This window comes from Schistocerca americana, chromosome 2, assembly GCF_021461395.2.
Source record: "Schistocerca americana isolate TAMUIC-IGC-003095 chromosome 2, iqSchAmer2.1, whole genome shotgun sequence".
Taxonomy (NCBI): Eukaryota; Metazoa; Arthropoda; class Insecta; order Orthoptera; family Acrididae; genus Schistocerca; species Schistocerca americana.
The window spans coordinates 736,718,960-736,739,368 of record NC_060120.1 but is presented as its reverse complement, the minus strand read 5'-3'; the positions used below and the strand labels follow the sequence as shown (position 1 = coordinate 736,739,368).

The window sequence follows — 20,409 nt, the reverse complement described above, 5'->3', positions numbered from 1 at the left end:
TGAGCCCCATGATAGTCCATACCAGTTGGATTTGTCCTTTTAAGGGAACCATAGGGATGTTGCCCATAACATTGGCAGCGTCTTCCAGGGAGGGGAGGGGTGAATCTGTGGAAAAGGGAAAAAAGCGAAGACTAGTTAGGAGAAGCGAGACAATTCTTTAGTTATCTTGACACTTCACTACCCACTTGGGCCATGGGTGGGAATAATAAAGTATCAAGACAATGGCAAGATAACCATGGACTTTTGTATTTTATTTGTTTTCTTACTACTTATTCTCTTCATGTATGTATATTTTGTGGTTATATTTATATTTTAGGAAAGATGGAAGTGTAGAGGATGTTATATATATATATATATATATACACACTCCTGGAAATTGAAATAAGAACACCGTGAATTCATTGTCCCAGGAAGGGGAAACTTTATTGACACATTCCTGGGGTCAGATACATCACATGATCACACTGACAGAACCACAGGCACATAGACACAGGCAACAGAGCATGCGCAATGTCGGCACTAGTACAGTGTATATCCACCTTTCGCAGCAATGCAGGCTGCTATTCTCCCATGGAGACGATCGTAGAGATGCTGGATGTAGTCCTGTGGAACGGCTTGCCATGCCATTTCCACCTGGCGCCTCAGTTGGACCAGCGTTCGTGCTGGACGTGCAGACCGCGTGAGACGACGCTTCATCCAGTCCCAAACATGCTCAATGGGGGACAGATCCGGAGATCTTGCTGGCCAGGGTAGTTGACTTACACCTTCTAGAGCACGTTGGGTGGCACGGGATACATGCGGACGTGCATTGTCCTGTTGGAACAGCAAGTTCCCTTGCCGGTCTAGGAATGGTAGAACGATGGGTTCGATGACGGTTTGGATGTACCGTGCACTATTCAGTGTCCCCTCGACGATCACCAGTGGTGTACGGCCAGTGTAGGAGATCGCTCCCCACACCATGATGCCGGGTGTTGGCCCTGTGTGCCTCGGTCGTTATGCAGTCCTGATTGTGGCGCTCACCTGCACGGCGCCAAACACGCATACGACCATCATTGGCACCAAGGCAGAAGCGACTCTCATCGCTGAAGACGACACGTCTCCATTCGTCCCTCCATTCACGCCTGTCGCGACACCACTGGAGGCGGGCTGCACGATGTTGGGGCGTGAGCGGAAGACGGCCTAATGGTGTGCGGGACCGTAGCCCAGCTTCATGGAGACGGTTGCGAATGGTCCTCGCCGATACCCCAGGAGCAACAGTGTCCCTAATTTGCTGGGAAGTGGCGGTGCGGTCCCCTACGGCACTGCGTAGGATCCTACGGTCTTGGCGTGCATCCGTGGGTCGCTGCGGTCCGGTCCCAGGTCGACGGGCACGTGCACCTTCCGCCGACCACTGGCGACAACATCGATGTACTGTGGAGACCTCACGCCCCACGTGTTGAGCAATTCGGCGGTACGTCCACCCGGCCTCCCGCATGCCCACTATACGCCCTCGCTCAAAGTCCGTCAACTGCACATACGGTTCACGTCCACGCTGTCGCGGCATGCTACCAGTGTTAAAGACTGCGATGGAGCTCCGTATGCCACGGCAAACTGGCTGACACTGACGGCGGCGGTGCACAAATGCTGCGCAGCTAGCGCCATTCGACGGCCAACACCGCGGTTCCTGGTGTGTCCGCTGTGCTGTGCGTGTGATCATTGCTTGTACAGCCCTCTCGCAGTGTCCGGAGCAAGTATGGTGGGTCTGACACACCGGTGTCAATGTGTTCTTTTTTCCATTTCCAGGAGTGTATATATATATATATTTTTTAAGGAGTCTCACAAGTGCACATACGGAAAGATTTGGTGCAAGTTCTATGTTGAAGGAATTTTGGGTGAAACTGTACTCACAACTTCAGTGCTTGGATTGACAGGAAAAATGCCAATATAAGTATTACAATAAATTAATTATTTTTTAAAAAGAGTACGTGTTTAATTGATGAGAAAGTAGTTGTCCATTCTCATCAGGCTTGAACAGCAGGTAGATTGTCACTGAAGATGAGTGTGTATTTCTGTACATGTTAGTTACAGATCATTAGCTTCACAGGGAAAGATTTTGCAAACTCAGTTTACTTATGTATGATAAATTGTGAAATCAGACAGCTCCAGCCCTAGGAACTTGCAATGGAATATCTGAAACAAGTCTGGTCAGAAAAAAAGAGAGTTTTTTCAAAGAATGGGTTTACACTGGATGTATTCTGTAGCATTTCGAACAGTCTTTATCCTTACTTGGTACCAGCAAGGTCGACAGAGTGGCACACTGCTTGTAGAACTACATGGTCGGGGGATGTTAATCAATGGAGCCAATGTGTTATATCGGGACCAGTCTTCTGATTACCTGCCACCATGACAGGAACCACTGCCCTGAATATAATCCACGCGTTGATCCATGTACCCCCTTGAGATTTTACTACCGGAAACCTAGTCTTCCAAAATGACACATTAGACCTGACCCTGCTCACCTCCCTAGATCGAATGTTGGCTACACAGCATGACCACATGTCAATGGACACCTGTTTGAGCATGTAAAAAAGTATCACAGTGAACAGCACCAGTGGCTAGTAGTTATATGATCTTTAGCCTCAGCTGCCTTTAAAATTTTTGCACTAATGAGAGTCGCATACTATCAGCTACAGTGGAAAGTAGGCCAAATCCCATCACTACCAACCTTCAGCCTACTGGTTCAATTAAGTCACAGCAGTACCAATTAGCACTATGACTAGGGGCAATGTGCACCATGAACAAAGACTTCTGTGTAGAGATAAGTGCTATTGAAGTTGGACAAATAATGTACAATGTGATACCATGAGTGGAGGAACAAATACAAAATGTAAATAAACTAGTCTTTCGATTCCAGTAAAATTCAAGGGCGAATTTTTTTCAAGACAGTGAGGGGTGTAAAGGGATAAAGCTATAAAATGAGACTTGGAAACAGAAGAAGAGCATTGTGAGGAAACCAGGGCACTGCCAAATCGGTTGCAGCCAGCGAGGGGACGGACTGCATGGTCAGTGACTTTGCAATGCTTTTGTCACAACAGACGGCACTTGTCACTGACGCATGCAGCAGCCTGCAAGAGTATTGCAACCCAGTTGTGAGAGCTGGCAGTCACTGACACATTGCAAATAGTTTGGTGCAAAACACTAACTGATGTGGACAGCAGAAATCAACATGGAGAAGCTGGATTTAAGGACTCACAAATCAGGCAGTCAGTATGAAACAAGAGTCCACTATTGTGACATAAAGTCTGTGCGGCCTCATCAAGGTCATGAACTTCTGTCTGCCACCTAAACCTCTGGAAGCTAGGAGCAGGTCCACACTTCGCTGCCATCCCAGGAGAACGATGGAAGGTTCCAGCCCTCTCTGCCCTTGCCAGGGTGCCAACAGAAGATCACTAAGCCCTCAGCTCAGAAGAGTGACACAGTCCAAAGTTCCTGTAGCCGCCGCTTCCACCCACACTCACAATGGCCAGGAAACATTGGAACCTTGTGATGCAGCAGCAACAGCACAGCAGTGAAGTGTGCAGTCAGCAGCTGAGCCCATCACCTCTGGGAAGAACACAGTCATGTTCTCCACAGTGCCCTCTGATGATTGTAATCAAGCCTTAATAAAGAAATCATTGTAACGATCAGTGGTCCTCCTTCAGCTGCACAACATCCTTCATCAGCAAGGAATCAAGGCTTACTCTAAAATATCAGAGCTGTCCTGTTATATTCCCATTGTACCATTTATCAGCACTTTTACCTGTTCCATTTACATATGGAGTGTAGGAGGAATGGTTGTTTAAATGCCTCTGTGTGTGTCATAAGTGCTCTAATGTTATCTTTGCAATCCCTACAAAAGCGACATGAAGGAGGTTGTAGTATGTTGGTAGGTTACTCAGTTGTAGCTGGTTACTGAAGCTTGGGAAGTAGGCTTTCACGGGGTTGTTGCATTGATATTCAAGCAACTGCCACTGTGATGTTCTCCCATGGGTCAAACAAACTTTTATCATTCATGCTGCCCTTTGTTGTATAGGTTCAATATTTCATGTTAGTCCATTTGGTATAGGTCCCACAAACTTTTGTTTTAGGTTGGGTCGCACCATTGTTTTGTAAGCAGTTTCCTTTGTAGCCTAATTGCATTTTCTTGCTGTTCTACCAATGAACTGAAGTCTGCCTCCTGCTTTACCTGTGACTGAGCTTAGGATGTTGTTCCATTTCATACTTCTGAAGATTGTTACACCCATATATTTATTTATATGAGTTGATTAATTCCAGTTGGCTCTGATAATGTAGTCGTGGGACATTACTTTTTTTTTCATTTAGTGAACTGTACAATTTTATGTTTCTGAACATTTCAAGCAAGTTGACAATCTTTGCACCACTTTAAGTATACAGGGTACTTTTCCGGCTCAATATTGTGTAAAAATCAACACCCATTTCTTTTAGGCACTGTTTATAATGTATGTGTATAATGTATGTATTTTTTGTTGATATCAGGTAATGCAATACACTTTCTAAACAAATTAAAAGTATTTTGAATATTTTTGAATGTGCTTAGGGTTATTAAAAAATTACAAAGAAATTGATACATTTTTTTTTTTTTTTTTTCCAAATGCTTCCTCTAATTGGGTACCATTTAATCGAATGTTACACATTTGAAGGAGACCTAATTTTTACCACATATGCATGACATGAGGGCTGAGGTACTAATTCCACCTATTATGTATATTACAAGGATAAAAAAATATTACATCTTACATTTTAATTTTTATAATTTTTTCCTAATAAAAATGTTATTTTTTTCTATAATTTAGTTGATTCTGCAATGAAGCTTAGGTCTAATACATAAATATGGACTATTGCAAGTTACAGGTAAAACACTAGAGTAATGCTTTGTAAACTTTAGGAAATATTTGTACCTGAATTCTGAAAAATACAACTTGTGGTAAATTGTGAATGAAGGTATGAGTCCAATCAAACTGTGCCTCAGAACATTCCTAAAGTATAGTCTTCATCCTGCAGCATTTCTTCATCTTTAAGGTTCCTCTTGCCATTCCTTTTAGCACTTCTTGCTTCTTTGGCAGCTTGAAGAGCAAATCTTTCGGCTTCATGCACCTGTTGTCTGTCACACCCAAGCAATTGATCTTACATATTAGGGCATTTTTCCCGAGGGCATGCAGCTTTACTGTATGATTACATGATGATGGCGTCCTCTTGGGTAAAATATTCCGGAGGTAAAATAGTCCCCCATTCGGATCTCCGGGCGGGGACTACTCAAGAGGATGTCGTTATCAGGAGAAAGAAAACTGGCGTTCTGCGGATCGGAGCGTGGAATGTCAGATCCCTTAATCGGGCAGGTAGGCTAGAAAATTTAAAAAGGGAAATGGATAGGTTGAAGTTAGATATAGTGGGAATTAGTGAAGTTCGGTGGCAGGAGGAACAAGACTTCTGGTCAGGTGACTACAGGGTTATAAACACAAAATCAAATAGGGGTAATGCAGGAGTAGGTTTAATAATGAATAGGAAAATAGGAATGCGGGTAAGCTACTACAAACAGCATAGTGAACGCATTATTGTGGCCAAGATAGATACGAAGCCCACGCCTACTACAGTAGTACAAGTTTATATGCCAACTAGCTCTGCAGACGATGAAGAAATTGAAGAAATGTATGATGAAATAAAAGAAATTATTCAGATTGTGAAGGGAGACGAAAATTTAATAGTCATGGGTGACTGGAATTCGAGTGTAGGAAAAGGGAGAGAAGGAAACATAGTAGGTGAATATGGATTGGGGGACAGAAATGAAAGAGGAAGCCGCCTGGTAGAATTTTGCACAGAGCACAACATAATCATAACTAACACTTGGTTTAAGAATCATGAAAGAAGGTTGTATACATGGAAGAACCCTGGAGATACTAAAAGGTATCAGATAGATTATATAATGGTAAGACAGAGATTTAGGAACCAGGTTTTAAATTGTAAGACATTTCCAGGGGCAGATGTGGACTCTGACCACAATCTATTGGTTATGACCTGTAGATTAAAACTGAAGAAACTGCAAAAAGGTGGGAATTTAAGGAGATGGGACCTGGATAAACTAAAAGAACCGGAGGTTGTACAGAGATTCAGGGAGAGCATAAGGGAGCAATTGACAGGAATGGGGGAAATAAATACAGTAGAAGAAGAATGGGTAGCTTTGAGGGATGAAGTAGTGAAGGCAGCAGAGGATCAAGTAGGTAAAAAGACGAGGGCTAGTAGAAATCCTTGGGTAACAGAAGAAATATTGAATTTAATTGATGAAAGGAGAAAATATAAAAATGCAGTAAGTGAAACAGGCAAAAAGGAATACAAACGTCTCAAAAATGAGATCGACAGGAAGTGCAAAATGGCTAAGCAAGGATGGCTAGAGGACAAATGTAAGGATGTAGAGGCCTATCTCACTAGGGGTAAGATAGATACCGCCTACAGGAAAATTAAAGAGACCTTTGGAGATAAGAGAACGACTTGTATGAATATCAAGAGCTCAGATGGAAACCCAGTTCTAAGCAAAGAAGGGAAAGCAGAAAGGTGGAAGGAGTATATAGAGGGTCTATACAAGGGCGATGTACTTGAGGACAATATTATGGAAATGGAAGAGGATGTAGATGAAGATGAAATGGGAGATATGATACTGCGGGAAGAGTTTGACAGAGAACTGAAAGACCTGAGTCGAAACAAGGCCCCCGGAGTAGACAATATTCCATTGGAACTACTGACGGCCGTGGGAGAGCCAGTCATGACAAAACTCTACCATCTGGTGAGCAAGATGTATGATACAGGCGAAATACCCTCAGACTTCAAGAAGAATATAATAATTCCAATCCCAAAGAAAGCAGGTGTTGACAGATGTGAAAATTACCGAACTATCAGCTTAATAAGTCACAGCTGCAAAATACTAACACGAATTCTTTACAGACGAATGGAAAAACTAGTAGAAGCCAACCTCGGGGAAGATCAGTTTGGATTCCGTAGAAACACTGGAACACGTGAGGCAATACTGACCTTACGACTTATCTTAGAAGAAAGATTAAGAAAAGGCAAACCTACGTTTCTAGCATTTGTAGACTTAGAGAAAGCTTTTGACAATGTTGACTGGAATACTCTCTTTCAAATTCTAAAGGTGGCAGGAGTAAAATACAGGGAGCGAAAGGCTATTTACAATTTGTACAGAAACCAGATGGCAGTTATAAGAGTCGAGGGACATGAAAGGGAAGCAGTGGTTGGGAAGGGAGTAAGACAGGGTTGTAGCCTCTCCCCGATGTTGTTCAATCTGTATATTGAGCAAGCAGTAAAGGAAACAAAAGAAAAATTCGGAGTAGGTATTAAAATTCATGGAGAAGAAATAAAAATTTTGAGGTTCGCCGATGACATTGTAATTCTGTCAGAGACAGCAAAGGACTTGGAAGAGCAGTTGAATGGAATGGACAGTGTCTTGAAAGGAGGATATAAGATGAACATCAACAAAAGCAAAACAAGGATAATGGAATGTAGTCTAATTAAGTTGGGTGATGCTGAGGGAATTAGATTAGGAAATGAGGCACTTAAAGTAGTAAAGGAGTTTTGCTATTTGGGGAGCAAAATAACTGATGATGGTCGAAGTAGAGAGGATATAAAATGTAGGCTGGCAATGGCAAGGAAAGCGTTTCTGAAGAAGAGAAATTTGTTAACATCCAGTATTGATTTAAGTGTCAGGAAGTCATTTCTGAAAGTATTCGTATGGAGTGTAGCCATGTATGGAAGTGAAACATGGACGATAAATAGTTTGGACAAGAAGAGAATAGAAGCTTTCGAAATGTGGGGCTACAGAAGAATGCTGAAGATTAGATGGGTAGATCACATAACTAATGAGGAGGTATTGAATAGGATTGGGGAGAAGAGAAGTTTGTGGCACAACTTGACCAGAAGAAGGGATCGGTTGGTAGGACATGTTCTGAGGCATCAAGGGATCACCAATTTAGTATTGGAGGGCAGCGTGGAGGGTAAAAATCGTAGAGGGAGACCAAGAGATGAATACACTAAGCAGATTCAGAAGGATGTAGGTTGCAGTAGGTACTGGGAGATGAAAAAGCTTGCACAGGATAGAGTAGCATGGAGAGCTGCATCAAACCAGTCTCAGGACTGAAGACCACATTTCATACCTAAATTTCTCAGGACTTCCAACCTTCCTATCACTCCATCATTGAAACATATCACTGCATCTAGTACACCAACTTTTAATGTATTTAGTCCTACAAAAACATTCTTGGGTAATTTTTCTCATGTGCAATGGCTGAAACTTTCATTTGTTTTCTGAGTACCCCAATGAAGACATTTACTGAGCAAAACAGGGTCACTCAGGTGTCTAAAAATTGGTTTTATTTAATTCATAACAGTGTCAAGAATAGATTGCTTATGATGGTATATTTGACCACTTTCTTTTGCTTTTTGGTAACCACATCTGGAATCTGTTCCTTTAGGGCAAAGTCTGTGAACAGGGTGGTCATCTGTGGACAATGTATGAAAGTAGGTGGCCCTTACAGCTTTTCTCATTGCTGTAACATCATTCAGAGGTGCAGTTTGTCTAATGGCAAGTCCGTAATAACTCTGAAGAAGGTCTGTTTCAGTTTCTGTCAATCTGCTTCGACCAGACGGAGATTTTCCATCAGATTGCAACTTTCCTTTCATTTCTCTTCGTAGCTTCCTCAATCTAGCACCCATCCTCTTTTGCACATGTCCACAACACTCCAGTTTTGTTACCAAGGTATCACCATAAACATTGAACTCATTAATTTTATTGAAAGCTTCAGTGTCCCCATCGCATAGATACTTCATATATCTTATGTTATAAATGGGCACTGACCTCTGAAATATTTATATTAAAAATTAAGAAATTCTTCCAGCTGTATTTAAGGTGTTGATTTTATTTTGGCAGCCTTAAATACAGCTGGAGGAATTTATTCATTTTTAATATAAATTTATACCAGCTTACGTCCCACTGTCCTCCATTTCAAGTATGGGTGTACGAAGATCTGAAATATTTTGAGCTCCGTCACACTCTATACCTCCACTGTAACCATCATAATTCATAGAACACTGATGTTCAGTATATCCTTCAGTGTTACCATGGCAGGTGTGGCAGTACACTCAATGTCAACAATTTTTCCGTTCTCCAGTGAAGTAGCACTTACACCACCATTCAAGGAACGATATCCTTGACATTGCCATGTCCCATCAAGTTCAACAGCAATGTCCCTGGTTCCATTAATATTTACAGTTTCCTCTACTCCATGTTTTATAGATGCTTTAGACACAACCACCAAGGCACCTAAAATTATTTTTATGTACTTTCTGACCCTACTGGGAGGAGGAGGAAGGTCCATCAAACCACAAAATGTTTGAGCAGCATTTTTTCCTTCTCCTATTGCATGCATTGCATAAACCAACTCCAATTTCACATCATATGAATTATGCACAATGTTTGAAGTCATTTTGGAGGTAGATTTATTGCAGAATCTACACAGAACAACTAATTTTGACGCTAAACCCTTCCTGCTACTTTGTTGTTCAGTTATTTCCAGACAGCCTACACCATCACATTGTTTACATTTCACCACTGCCTTTATCAAAGAAGATAGGATGCCCACATCTAAAAAAATGGCTGACATCGAAATAAGTGTCCAAGGAATAGAAAAGCAACTGGAATCACTCAATAGAGGAAAGTCCACTGGACCTGACGGGATACCAATTCGATTCTACACAGAGTATGCGAAAGAACTTGCCCCCCTTCTAACAGCCGTGTACCGCAAGTCTCTAGAGGAACGGAGGGTTCCAAATGATTGGAAAAGAGCACAGATAGTCCCAGTCTTCAAGAAGGGTCGTCGAGCAGATGCGCAAAACTATAGACCTATATCTCTTACGTCGATCTCTTGTAGAATTTTAGAACATGTTTTTTGCTCGCGTATCATGTCATTTCTGGAAACCCAGAATCTAATCTGTAGGAATCAACATGGATTCCGGTAACAGCAATCGTGTGAGACCCAACGCGTTTTATTTGTTCATCAGACCCAGAAAATATTAGATACAGGCTCCCAGGTAGATGCTATTTTTCTTGACTTCCGGAAGGCGTTCGATACAGTTCCGCACTGTCGCCTGATAAACAAAGTAAGAGCCTACGGAATATCAGACCAGCTGTGTGGCTGGATTGAAGAGTTTTTAGCAAACAGAACACAGCATGTTGTTATCAATGGAGAGACGTCTACAGACGTTAAAGTAACCTCTGGCGTGCCACAGGGGAGTGTTATGGGACCATTGCTTTTCACAATATATATAAATGACTTAGTAGATAGTGTCGGAAGTTCCATGCGGCTTTTCGCGGATGATGCTGTAGTATACAGAGAAGTTGCTGCATTAGAAAATTGTAGCGAAATACAGGAAGATCTGCAGCGGATAGGCACTTGGTGCAGGGAGTGGCAACTGACCCTTAACATAGACAAATGTAATGTATTGCGAATACATAGAAAGAAGGATCCTTTATTGTATGATTATATGATAGCGGAACAAACACTGGTAGCAGTTACTTCTGTAAAATATCTGGGAGTATGCGTACGGAACGATTTGAAGTGGAATGATCATATAAAATTAATTGTTGGTAAGGCGGGTACCAGGTTGAGATTCATTGGGAGAGTGCTTAGAAAATGTAGTCCATCAACAAAGGAGGTGGCTTACAAAACACTCGTTCGACCTATACTTGAGTATTGCTCATCAGTGTGGGATCCGTACCAGGTCGGGTTGACGGAGGAGATAGAAAAGATCCAAAGAAGAGCGGCGCGTTCCGTCACCGGGTTATTTGGTAACCGTGATAGCGTTACGGAGATGTTTAATAAACTCAAGTGGCGGACTCTGCAAGAGAGGCGCTCTGCATCGCGGTGTAGCTTGCTGTCCAGGTTTCGAGAGGGTGCGTTTCTGGATGAGGTATCGAATATATTGCTTCCCCCTACTTATACCTCCCGAGGAGATCACGAATGTAAAATTAGAGAGATTAGAGCGCGCACGGAGGCTTTCAGACAGTCGTTCTTCCCGCGAACCATACGCGACTGGAACAGGAAAGGGAGGTAATGACAGTGGCACGTAAAGTGCCCTCCGCCACACACCGTTGGGTGGCTTGCGGAGTATCAATGTAGATGTAGATGTAGATCAACAACAACAAATCCACAACAAACAGCCTCATTTTTAACACAAAAATTTGAATCAACAGGAGGCATACCATGTGAGAGTTTCTTCCATGAAGAACTGATACATAGGTTACCTTCAACAGTGTGGCTTGCTTTGTTTGTGAACTGGTTACCACGGAATTTCCTTTTATTGAATTTCTTGATCGGTGGCATAGTTTGTATTTATTGCACACTAAAGGATATGTACTTCCACAAATATGTGTAGCACTTGGGCTACAAACATTCAGCAACACGTGAACAAACTGCTTCAGTGAAACAAAAGTAGATACTAGCAAAGATAATCATTTACAGATACTAGAAACCTGTACTGTTACCAACATATACAATGTATCGTATGTATAATTGCTAAAAACAGAAAGTTCACAGTTCTTTTTTAAATAAAACTGGTTTCTGTAACAGAAATAAAGGGGTCGTAGTGGCATACATGACCATAACTTGAAAATTTGGTATGTATAGGTCATTTTTCATTTGAAACCCTATGATGTATATATCAATGTAATCAGGAAAGACTATAGAATTTAATAAAGTCATAAAAAAGTTCAATTTTTCCACCATTTATAAGTACCATGTATCCTTAAAATCTTATCAGTTGATGCTTGCCAACTGTAACCATGTACATTCGTTGCCTTGTTTCTGTAAGTGTAACATGTGTCACTAATTTTGTGCATGATGCTTGCATGAGAGTATTATGGTAGACATATGCATTTACACGTGATTTGCACTTGGTAATGACACTTCTACCAAAACTGCCCTATTTGTGGAAAATGAAATTTTTAACAGTCATGTGAAATGTGTGTCTTCAGTGGATAAAATTACTCAGGAATGTCAGTGAGATGGTATTAGATGGCTCAAAGGAAATTTTATAATAGAAAAAATTGTAAACAATAAATAGAAACTAATGATGTGAAGATATGCCATTTTTCAGTTAAGATAGCAATACCACAAAACTAAAAACTGAGAGAAACCTGCACAGACTTTTCAAGAGTTCTTCAAATATATCTGTACTCTCTAAAGTTGACTGAGAAACACATATAGTTATTAATGAAAAACATGGCATTATGGAGGTAAAGTCAGACGAAGCACCCAAAGTCACTCAACGTATGACGAAAGTAACAGTGCCTAGAGATGATTAAGTGGTTAAACTGGTCAAACATTAATACAAAAGAAACGTGAAAAACTTTTTACAGAATGTGTGCCAAACAATAACTCTATTGTACCTTTTGTTTCTCAGGTTTTTCATTTATTGTTATTGATTCTAATAATTACATATGTACTGTCATAAAACAAAACTTCCGTGAAGAGTTTCCCGTTGCTGGAAATATTCAAAAGGGATTGTTCTTGACAAACACACACAATTTATGTAGCAAAGATAGACTGCTGATCACAAGAGTGATTTGCTTGTGTTTAAATATGTTGGTAAAATATTTCATTTGAGATCTTCAATTGTACGTAATAATGCCTCTACTTTTCTTTACAGCAAAGACACCACCAGTTCTAACTACACAGAAAAGTGATTCTCAGAGCACTGACACATCTTCCCAGATGGAGGTTGACGAAATGCTACCATGTGAAAAAAGTGCTTCTACTTCACAGATGGATGTAGACTCTGGCATTGAGAACATGGAGGTAGAAGATTCACGTGAAGGCACAGGCCTGAGGCACCGGGTAAGATAACAGATACTTGAAGTTGTTTATTGCATTCATCGTACAATGTCAGAAAATTCCAGCACTTTATCCACAAAGTTTTTCTGTTCTAACCATTTACTTACTGTGCATAGACTCCTCTGAAATACTCTCCTCCACCATTGATACACCACTTCCACTTCTGGAATCAAAAGTAGTCTCTGGCTGGATCGCGCGAAGCGCCCTCTGTGAATTTTCTTCTCTCTCATCCATCGTTGCAAATCTTCATCCTTTCAAAGGAGTTTTCAACTTTGGATATAAAAAAAAAGGTCTGCAGGGGTCACGTCTACATCTACATCTATATGTACATGTACATCTATGCTTTGCAAACCACCATGAGGCGCATGGCAGAGGGCACACCCCTTTGTACCAGTTATTGGGGTTTCTTCCTGTTCCGTTCATGTATGGCAAGCAGGAAGAATGATTATGTGAGTGCCTCTGTGCCTGTAGTAATTATTATATTCCCAATCCCTATGTGAGCGATACATAGGGGATTGTAGTATATCCCTAGAGTAATTATTTAAAGCCAGTTCTTGAAACTTTGATAATAGACTTTCTTAGGATAGTTTATGTCTGTCTTCAAGACCTTGCCACTTCGGTTCCTTCAGTATCTCTGTGACACTCTTCCACAGATTAAACAAATCTGTGACCTACATGCTGCCCTTCTCTGTATACCTTCATATCTCCTGTTAGTCCTATCTGGTATGGATCCCACACACTTGTGCAATATTCTAGGATGGGTTGCACTTGTGATTTGTCAGCAGTCCCTTTTCTAGACTGATTGCACTTCCCTGATTGGGGAACAACAAACCGAAGCCTCCCATCTGCTTTTCCCATGGGGTCTGGAGAGTATGGAGGGTGAGACCACAAACTGATTTGGATTTTAGTTCATTAGTCACGCACTAACAGGGATGAATGTGTGGGCATGTTATCGTGATGCAAGAGCCATGAATTGTCTCGCCACATTTCAGGCAATATCCTTTTCACATTTTCTCGCAGGCATCACAACGCATCCTGATAGTACCACCGATTAACAGCTTGTCCCTGTGGCACAAATTCATGAGGAACTAATCCTTCAAAGTCGGAGAAACCCATCAGAGTGGCATTGACATTTGACCTGACCTGACAAGATGTTTTTGGTGTTGGAGAACATTTCCCGACCCATTGTAAATATTGAACCTTGGTCTCAACATCATAACTGTAGACCCATGTCTCATCACCAGTTATGATTGTCTAAAGGAACATTTCATTCTTATTTGTGTGATCCAAAACTCTTCACAGATTGTGAGGCGAATGTCTTTCTGGCCTTGATTCGTGAGCCATGGGATGAACTTGTGGCAACATGATACATTCTGAGATGCTGTGTCAGGATTAAATGACATGATCCAACTGAAATGTTTCATTCTTCTGCAATCTTTCAGAGAGTCAATCTTGGATTGGCATGCACAGTTTCATTGATGTTGCTGACATTGGCGTCGTCAGTAGACATTGAAGGGTTTTCTGAATGATGGTCATCCTTAACTTCCATCCGGCCATTTTTAAACCGTGTGAACCATTTTTAACACCGAGTACAGCTTAAGCACTGATCTTTGTAGGCTTCCTGCATAATTAGGTATGTCTCTGTAAAGGTTTTCTTGAGTTTCATGAAAATTTAATACTGATGCATTGCTCCTCCAACTCTGTCATCTCGACATTTGCAAAATGTGCAACACAACATTCTACTCAATATAGCACTTACAGCACTGAACAATAACTAACAGACATACAACGGTGAAACTTCCGCCAGTTACATATTAAACACAGGCGTGTGCATGGATGCTAACCGCATTTTGCTCCAACACACCATTGGTGTAAAATTATGAATGTTCTGGAAATATGGAAACAATCCAGTATAAATGTTAAAAAAAAATAACAAATTGTCAGTTTCAAATATTAATGAACAATCCATTTTACAAAATTTTCTGTTCAGAAACTCATTTTAATTGTGCGTGTACTCATAATATTTGTGGATATATGAAAATTTTGCCATTGTATACCAGGGATTGGTAACATCATAGTGGTAGGTTTGAAACTGCAGTCTACAATTATCCCTTCGTCCTGTAATACACCTTCCACTAACAGAAGAATTCACAGTCTAACGCTTGAAATATGTGCATCGTACCAAGTAGGATGTGAAGTATCTGTGTTTCTGCGTTAGGGCAAGTTCAAAATGTGACTACCAGTGATTTAGATTTCACACAGTCTGAACCAAGTATCGAGAAGGAAGTCAGTACCCATAAATCAGAAAAGATGAGAAAATAAATTTTTTCTTCCAACTTCAGTGAACCTACCATGAAATGTTTTGCACAGAACATGGACTTTTTAATGAGTGATCTGAAGCCTTCTGAAAGACAGTCATATGATTGAGGTAAAAATAAACCATTCAACTTCATCCAAAGACATAATGGAGTGTGACTGTGTAAGTCCAGACACCAGACATGTACTAAACTTTTCTCCTGTGGATTTTGCTTTCTTTCAGCATGCAGGTTTTTCCAAAATTAGTACTATTAGAATTTGATATGTAGGATGCACAAAACCAGAGTTCTTATTCTTCAAATTTGTGACAAAGGCTTCTAACATTTCTTTCTAAAATAGTTTTCTCAATATAAATTTTTTATTCAATTTGAGATGAAAATAGACATGAATGCAGACCCATTACACTTCTTTAGAGAGGAACTGCATATGCCACCTGAAGATATCAATATTGCCAAATCATCTCTTACACAAATCATAAAAATCACCAGGTCACCGAAAAGAAGTAAATGTTGTGGCAGTGATCATGTTACAACCTAAGCACTAAAGTTTTACACTGATTTAGTAGTGCCTCACCTGCACGCCCCACCCTCTTGATGCTTGACATCCGAATTGATCACGCACTGGGATGTAGATAAATTAACAAAAAGTCTCAGTTCTGCTTACTGCACCCTTTCATTCTGTTGACCTGCAGAGTGCATTGCTAGCATACCTTGGCACAATACTATTGTATGGCATAATCTTCTGGGGCAAGGCAGCTAATGTCACATAAGTATTTATTCTAAAGAAGAGTTCCCATACATATCCTCCCTAATGGTATTTGTGATTATCAGCAAGGGCCAGTTCAGGATGAACCATGCAGTTCATAACTTCAATACTGGATGATGATGATGATGAGGTTCCATACTCTGAGGAGCGTAGGGAACGATGCGGGAGACCCGCACCACTGACTAGGCAAGGTCGTAGCGTAGGTGGTTGGCCATTGCGTTCCTCCAACCGTAACGGGGATGAATGATGATGATGAAGACAACACAACACCACCCAATCATCTCAAGGCAGGGAAAATCCCTGACCCCGCCGGGAATCGAACCTGGGACCCCGTGCGCAGGAAGCGAGAACGCTACCGCAAGACCACGAGCTGTGGACACAATACTGGAAGTGAAAGGAATTTCTACGCAGTGTGCATCCCTATCCAGGATTCAGAATAGATATCTACACTGTTGACTCAAAACATTTTGACTACTGCCCACTGTGAGATGTAATGCCACTTGGTGGTAGTGCAGGCACGTGACACAGTAAGGAAATTACGTAAGCGGAGAAGAGACGTGAGGAATCATTCTAGCAATGATGTTATTATTGTTGTGGTGTCCACTCCAGAAACTGGTTTGATGCAGCTCTCCATGCTACTCTATCCTGTGCGAGCCTCTTCATCTCCGAATGACTACTGCAACCTACATCCTTCTGAATCTGCTCAGTGTATTCATCTCTTGGTCTCCCTCTACGATTTTCACCCTCCAATACTAAATTGGTGATCCCTTGATGCCTCAGAACATGTCCTACCAACTGATCCCATCCTGTAGGCAGGTTGTGCCACAAATTCCTCTTCTCGCCAATTCTATTCAGTACATCCCCATTAGCTATGTGATCTACCCATCTAATCTTCAGCATTCTTCTCTAGCACCAAAGAAGCTGCTATTCTCTTCTTGTTTAAAATATTTATCGTCCATGTTTCACTTCCATACATGGTTACACTCCATACAAATACTTTCAGAAAAGACTTGCTGACACTTGAATCTATATTCTATGTTAACAAATTTCTCTTCTTCAGAAACGTTTTCCTTGCCATAGCCAGTTTCCATCTTATATCCTCTCTACTTCAACCATCATCAGTTATTTTGCTCCCCAAATAGCAAAACTCATCTAATCTAGTTCCCTCAGCATCAGCTGATTTAATTTGTCTGCATTCCATTATCCTCGTTTTGCTTTTGTTGATGTTAATCTTATATGAGGCGTGTTTTTTAAGTAAGTACCGTTTTGAAATTAAAAAAAGATGTGCTAAGATATCTCAATAATTTTATTTTTACATGAAAGTGTGTACCTTAATCTACAGACTGACGTCATTACAGTCTGATTCTTCCTTGTTTACGTTGTCTACTGAGTGTTTAAAATGCCTCAGATAATCATGAGTCCCACCGACTTTGAAGTACTCGCTGGTATAAGATTTCTTAGTGCTAAAGGCCTAAAAGCGATCGATATTCATCATGAGATCTGTGCAGTTTATGGAGAAAACATTATGAGTGATGTAATTGGTACACTCTGAGACACCTGGACACTTCCTGTGTTGAGAGCCCTTTCTGGTACAAAGTAACAATGGGTACGCAATTGAACTATGGTATTGACAGTCTAGGCATGGTTGAACTACAGACAACACGAACCGTGTACCTCCTTCCTGGCGGAATGACTGGAAGTAATCAGCTGTCGGACCTCCTCCATATAACAGGTGCTGCTCATGCATGGTTGTTTACATCTTCGGGCAGATTTAGTGACACCTCTAAACTGTCAAAGGGACTGTGCCTGCGATATAATATCCACAATCAACGTCTATCTTCAGGAGTTCTGGGAACCAGAGTGAGGCAAAACTTTTTTGATGTGTTTATAATCTACCTGAAACCTTTCAGTGTCTCCAGGCCTTTTCCACATATGCAACCTTCTTTCATGATTCAAACCAAATGGTAGCTGTGATTAAGTTATGCTCTGTGCACAATTCTACCACACAACTTCCTCTTTCATTCCTTACCTCCAGACCATATTCACGTACTACTTTTCTCCAGTTGAGTTCAAGTCCCCCATGACTATTAAATTTGTGGTAGGTGTGGGCCTCATGTCTATCTTGGCTACAATAATGCATTCACAATGCTGTTTGTAGCAGCTTATCTGCATTCCTGTGTTTCTATTCATTATTAAACCTACTCCTGCATTACCCCTATTTGATTTTGTGTTTATAACCCTGTTCACCTTACCAGAAGTTCTGTTCCTTCTGCCACCGGACTTACTGATTCCCACTATATGTAGCTTTAACCTATCCATTTCCCGTTTTAAATTTTCTAACCTACCTACCCAATTAAGGGATCTGACATTCCATGCTCCCATCTGTAGAACACCAGTTTTCTTTCTCCTGATAATGACGTGATCTGGTGTAGTTCCCACCTGGAGATCTGAATGGGGCACTGTTTTACCTCCGGAATATTTTACTCAAGAGGACACCATCATCATTTAACCTTACAGTAAAGCTGCATGCCCTCGGGAAAAATTACAGCTTTAGTTTTTACTTTCTTTCAGCCGTTTGCAGTACCAGCACAACAAGGCTGTTTTGGTTAATGTTACAAGGTAAGATCAGTCAATTATCCAGACTGTTGCCCCTGCAACTACTGAAAAGGCTGCTGCCCCTCTTCAGGTTTGTCTGGCCTCTCAACAGATACCCCTCTATTGCTCTATGGTACAGCTATCCATATTTCTGAGGCACGCAAGCCTCTCCACTAACAGTGAGGTCCATGGTTCATGGGAGAAGGCTTTACAAAATCCAGTCAAAGTGGCGGATTGCTATGGTGAAGCTAGTGAGCTATAAGTGTGCTACTCTCATGAGCATTTCTGCAGAGCGCTTGAAGGACAGTGAAATCACCAGTAGGCAGTCAGATGTTCGACATCCTTGCCTGATCACAGAGCCTACTGTGTAAAGCAGGATAGGCAACAGGCTGTGGCAGATCTGACTACAGAATACAACGCTGGTGCAAGCACAAGTCATGTGGAGCACATCACTCGGCACAAATTGCTGAATATGGGTGTCTGCAAAAGACAAGCCTCCATTTGTTCCCAAGTTGACCTTAAGACATCATCAATTATGGTTGCATTTGGTACAGGATCATTGAGGTTATACTGTGAATCAGTGGAAAAGTGACACCTGATCAAGTGATTCACATTTCTTGTTACACGGTATTGATGCCACAGTACAGATACGCCATCATGCAGTTGAACGGCTGCTCAGAATGTGCAGCATGCAACAAGCCATGGATGGAGGACAATGGGGACAGTATTATGCAGTGGGGGGCATTCTCATAGGCTTCCATAAGACATATGATAGTAGTCTAAGGCACCATGACAGGTGTGGACGAAGTGAATATTAATTGCAGACCTATTTCTATCCCTTTACGTTTGATGTGTTCCCTGAAGACGATGGCATTTTCCATCAGGATAAGTTAGGATAAGTGTCCATGTTGTAAAACTATAATTGTGGTATCGTGTTCGGGGAACATGGCAGTCAATTCACAGTGGTGCCTTGGCCACCTGATTAGCCTGATGTGTGCCTGATGAAACATACTGTTAAATCATCTGGCCCAGCAACCCACCAGCCCGTAATTTACAAAATTGCATGACCTGTGCTTATTTTCTATCTGGTACCATGCACCTCTGGAAACTTACTAAGGTGTTGTTGAATTCATGCAATTGATTATCTGGTATATTGCATTCAAAGGTGGCCCAACACACTATCATGCAAGTGGTCATAATGTTTTGGCTCATCAGTTATGTGCTGGGGCAAAAGTCTATTACAGGATACCAGCAGTCAAAAGACATGAAATTGAAAATCTTCAGGCATACAAAAACAAAGTAAAAGAATACCCTCATTATCCATTCCTTCTACAATTTGTCAGAATATTTGGACTCAGTGATTTAAATTCTACCTAATTCTAATGTTTATATTAAATGTGTTTTGACAATGCCCTTACATAACCAGCAGAGCGTTATGAGTAAAGTTACATAAATGATTTATTGGCAGTATTTGATAAAAACATCAGAGTACTGTAGGATGGAGGCCAGTGGATGTTTTCAATGTAACTGTTCCTCTCCTGGTGTAGTTGGTTCTGCCTGTCAGTGTCTTGTATAAATTTAATGCCGTCTTAACAAAAACTACAAACACAAACACACACACACACACACACACACACACACACACAGTTTTATTGTAACCAGTTGCCAGTATCCATTTAGAGTAACCGCATTTTGCAGCACGCATAGCAGCTGTATGAATTGAAACTGTGTCAGTTTGGTGTGATAGGGCTGAGGAAGTATTTAGAGCCATGTTAAGAGCAGTGCTTTATGCAGCTTGTTGGGA

General features: G+C 41.2%; 1 protein-coding gene across 1 annotated transcript in view; it reads left to right on the top strand.

The window, feature by feature from the left end:
* Positions 1-20,409, top strand: part of LOC124594791 (ubiquitin conjugation factor E4 B) — a 286,207-nt gene that overhangs the window by 21,195 nt on the left and 244,603 nt on the right. Inside the window, exon 4 of the mRNA XM_047133209.1 lies at positions 12,745-12,932. Within this exon, the coding sequence (XP_046989165.1) occupies positions 12,745-12,932 (188 nt within the window). The remainder of the gene's footprint in view (positions 1-12,744; positions 12,933-20,409) is intronic.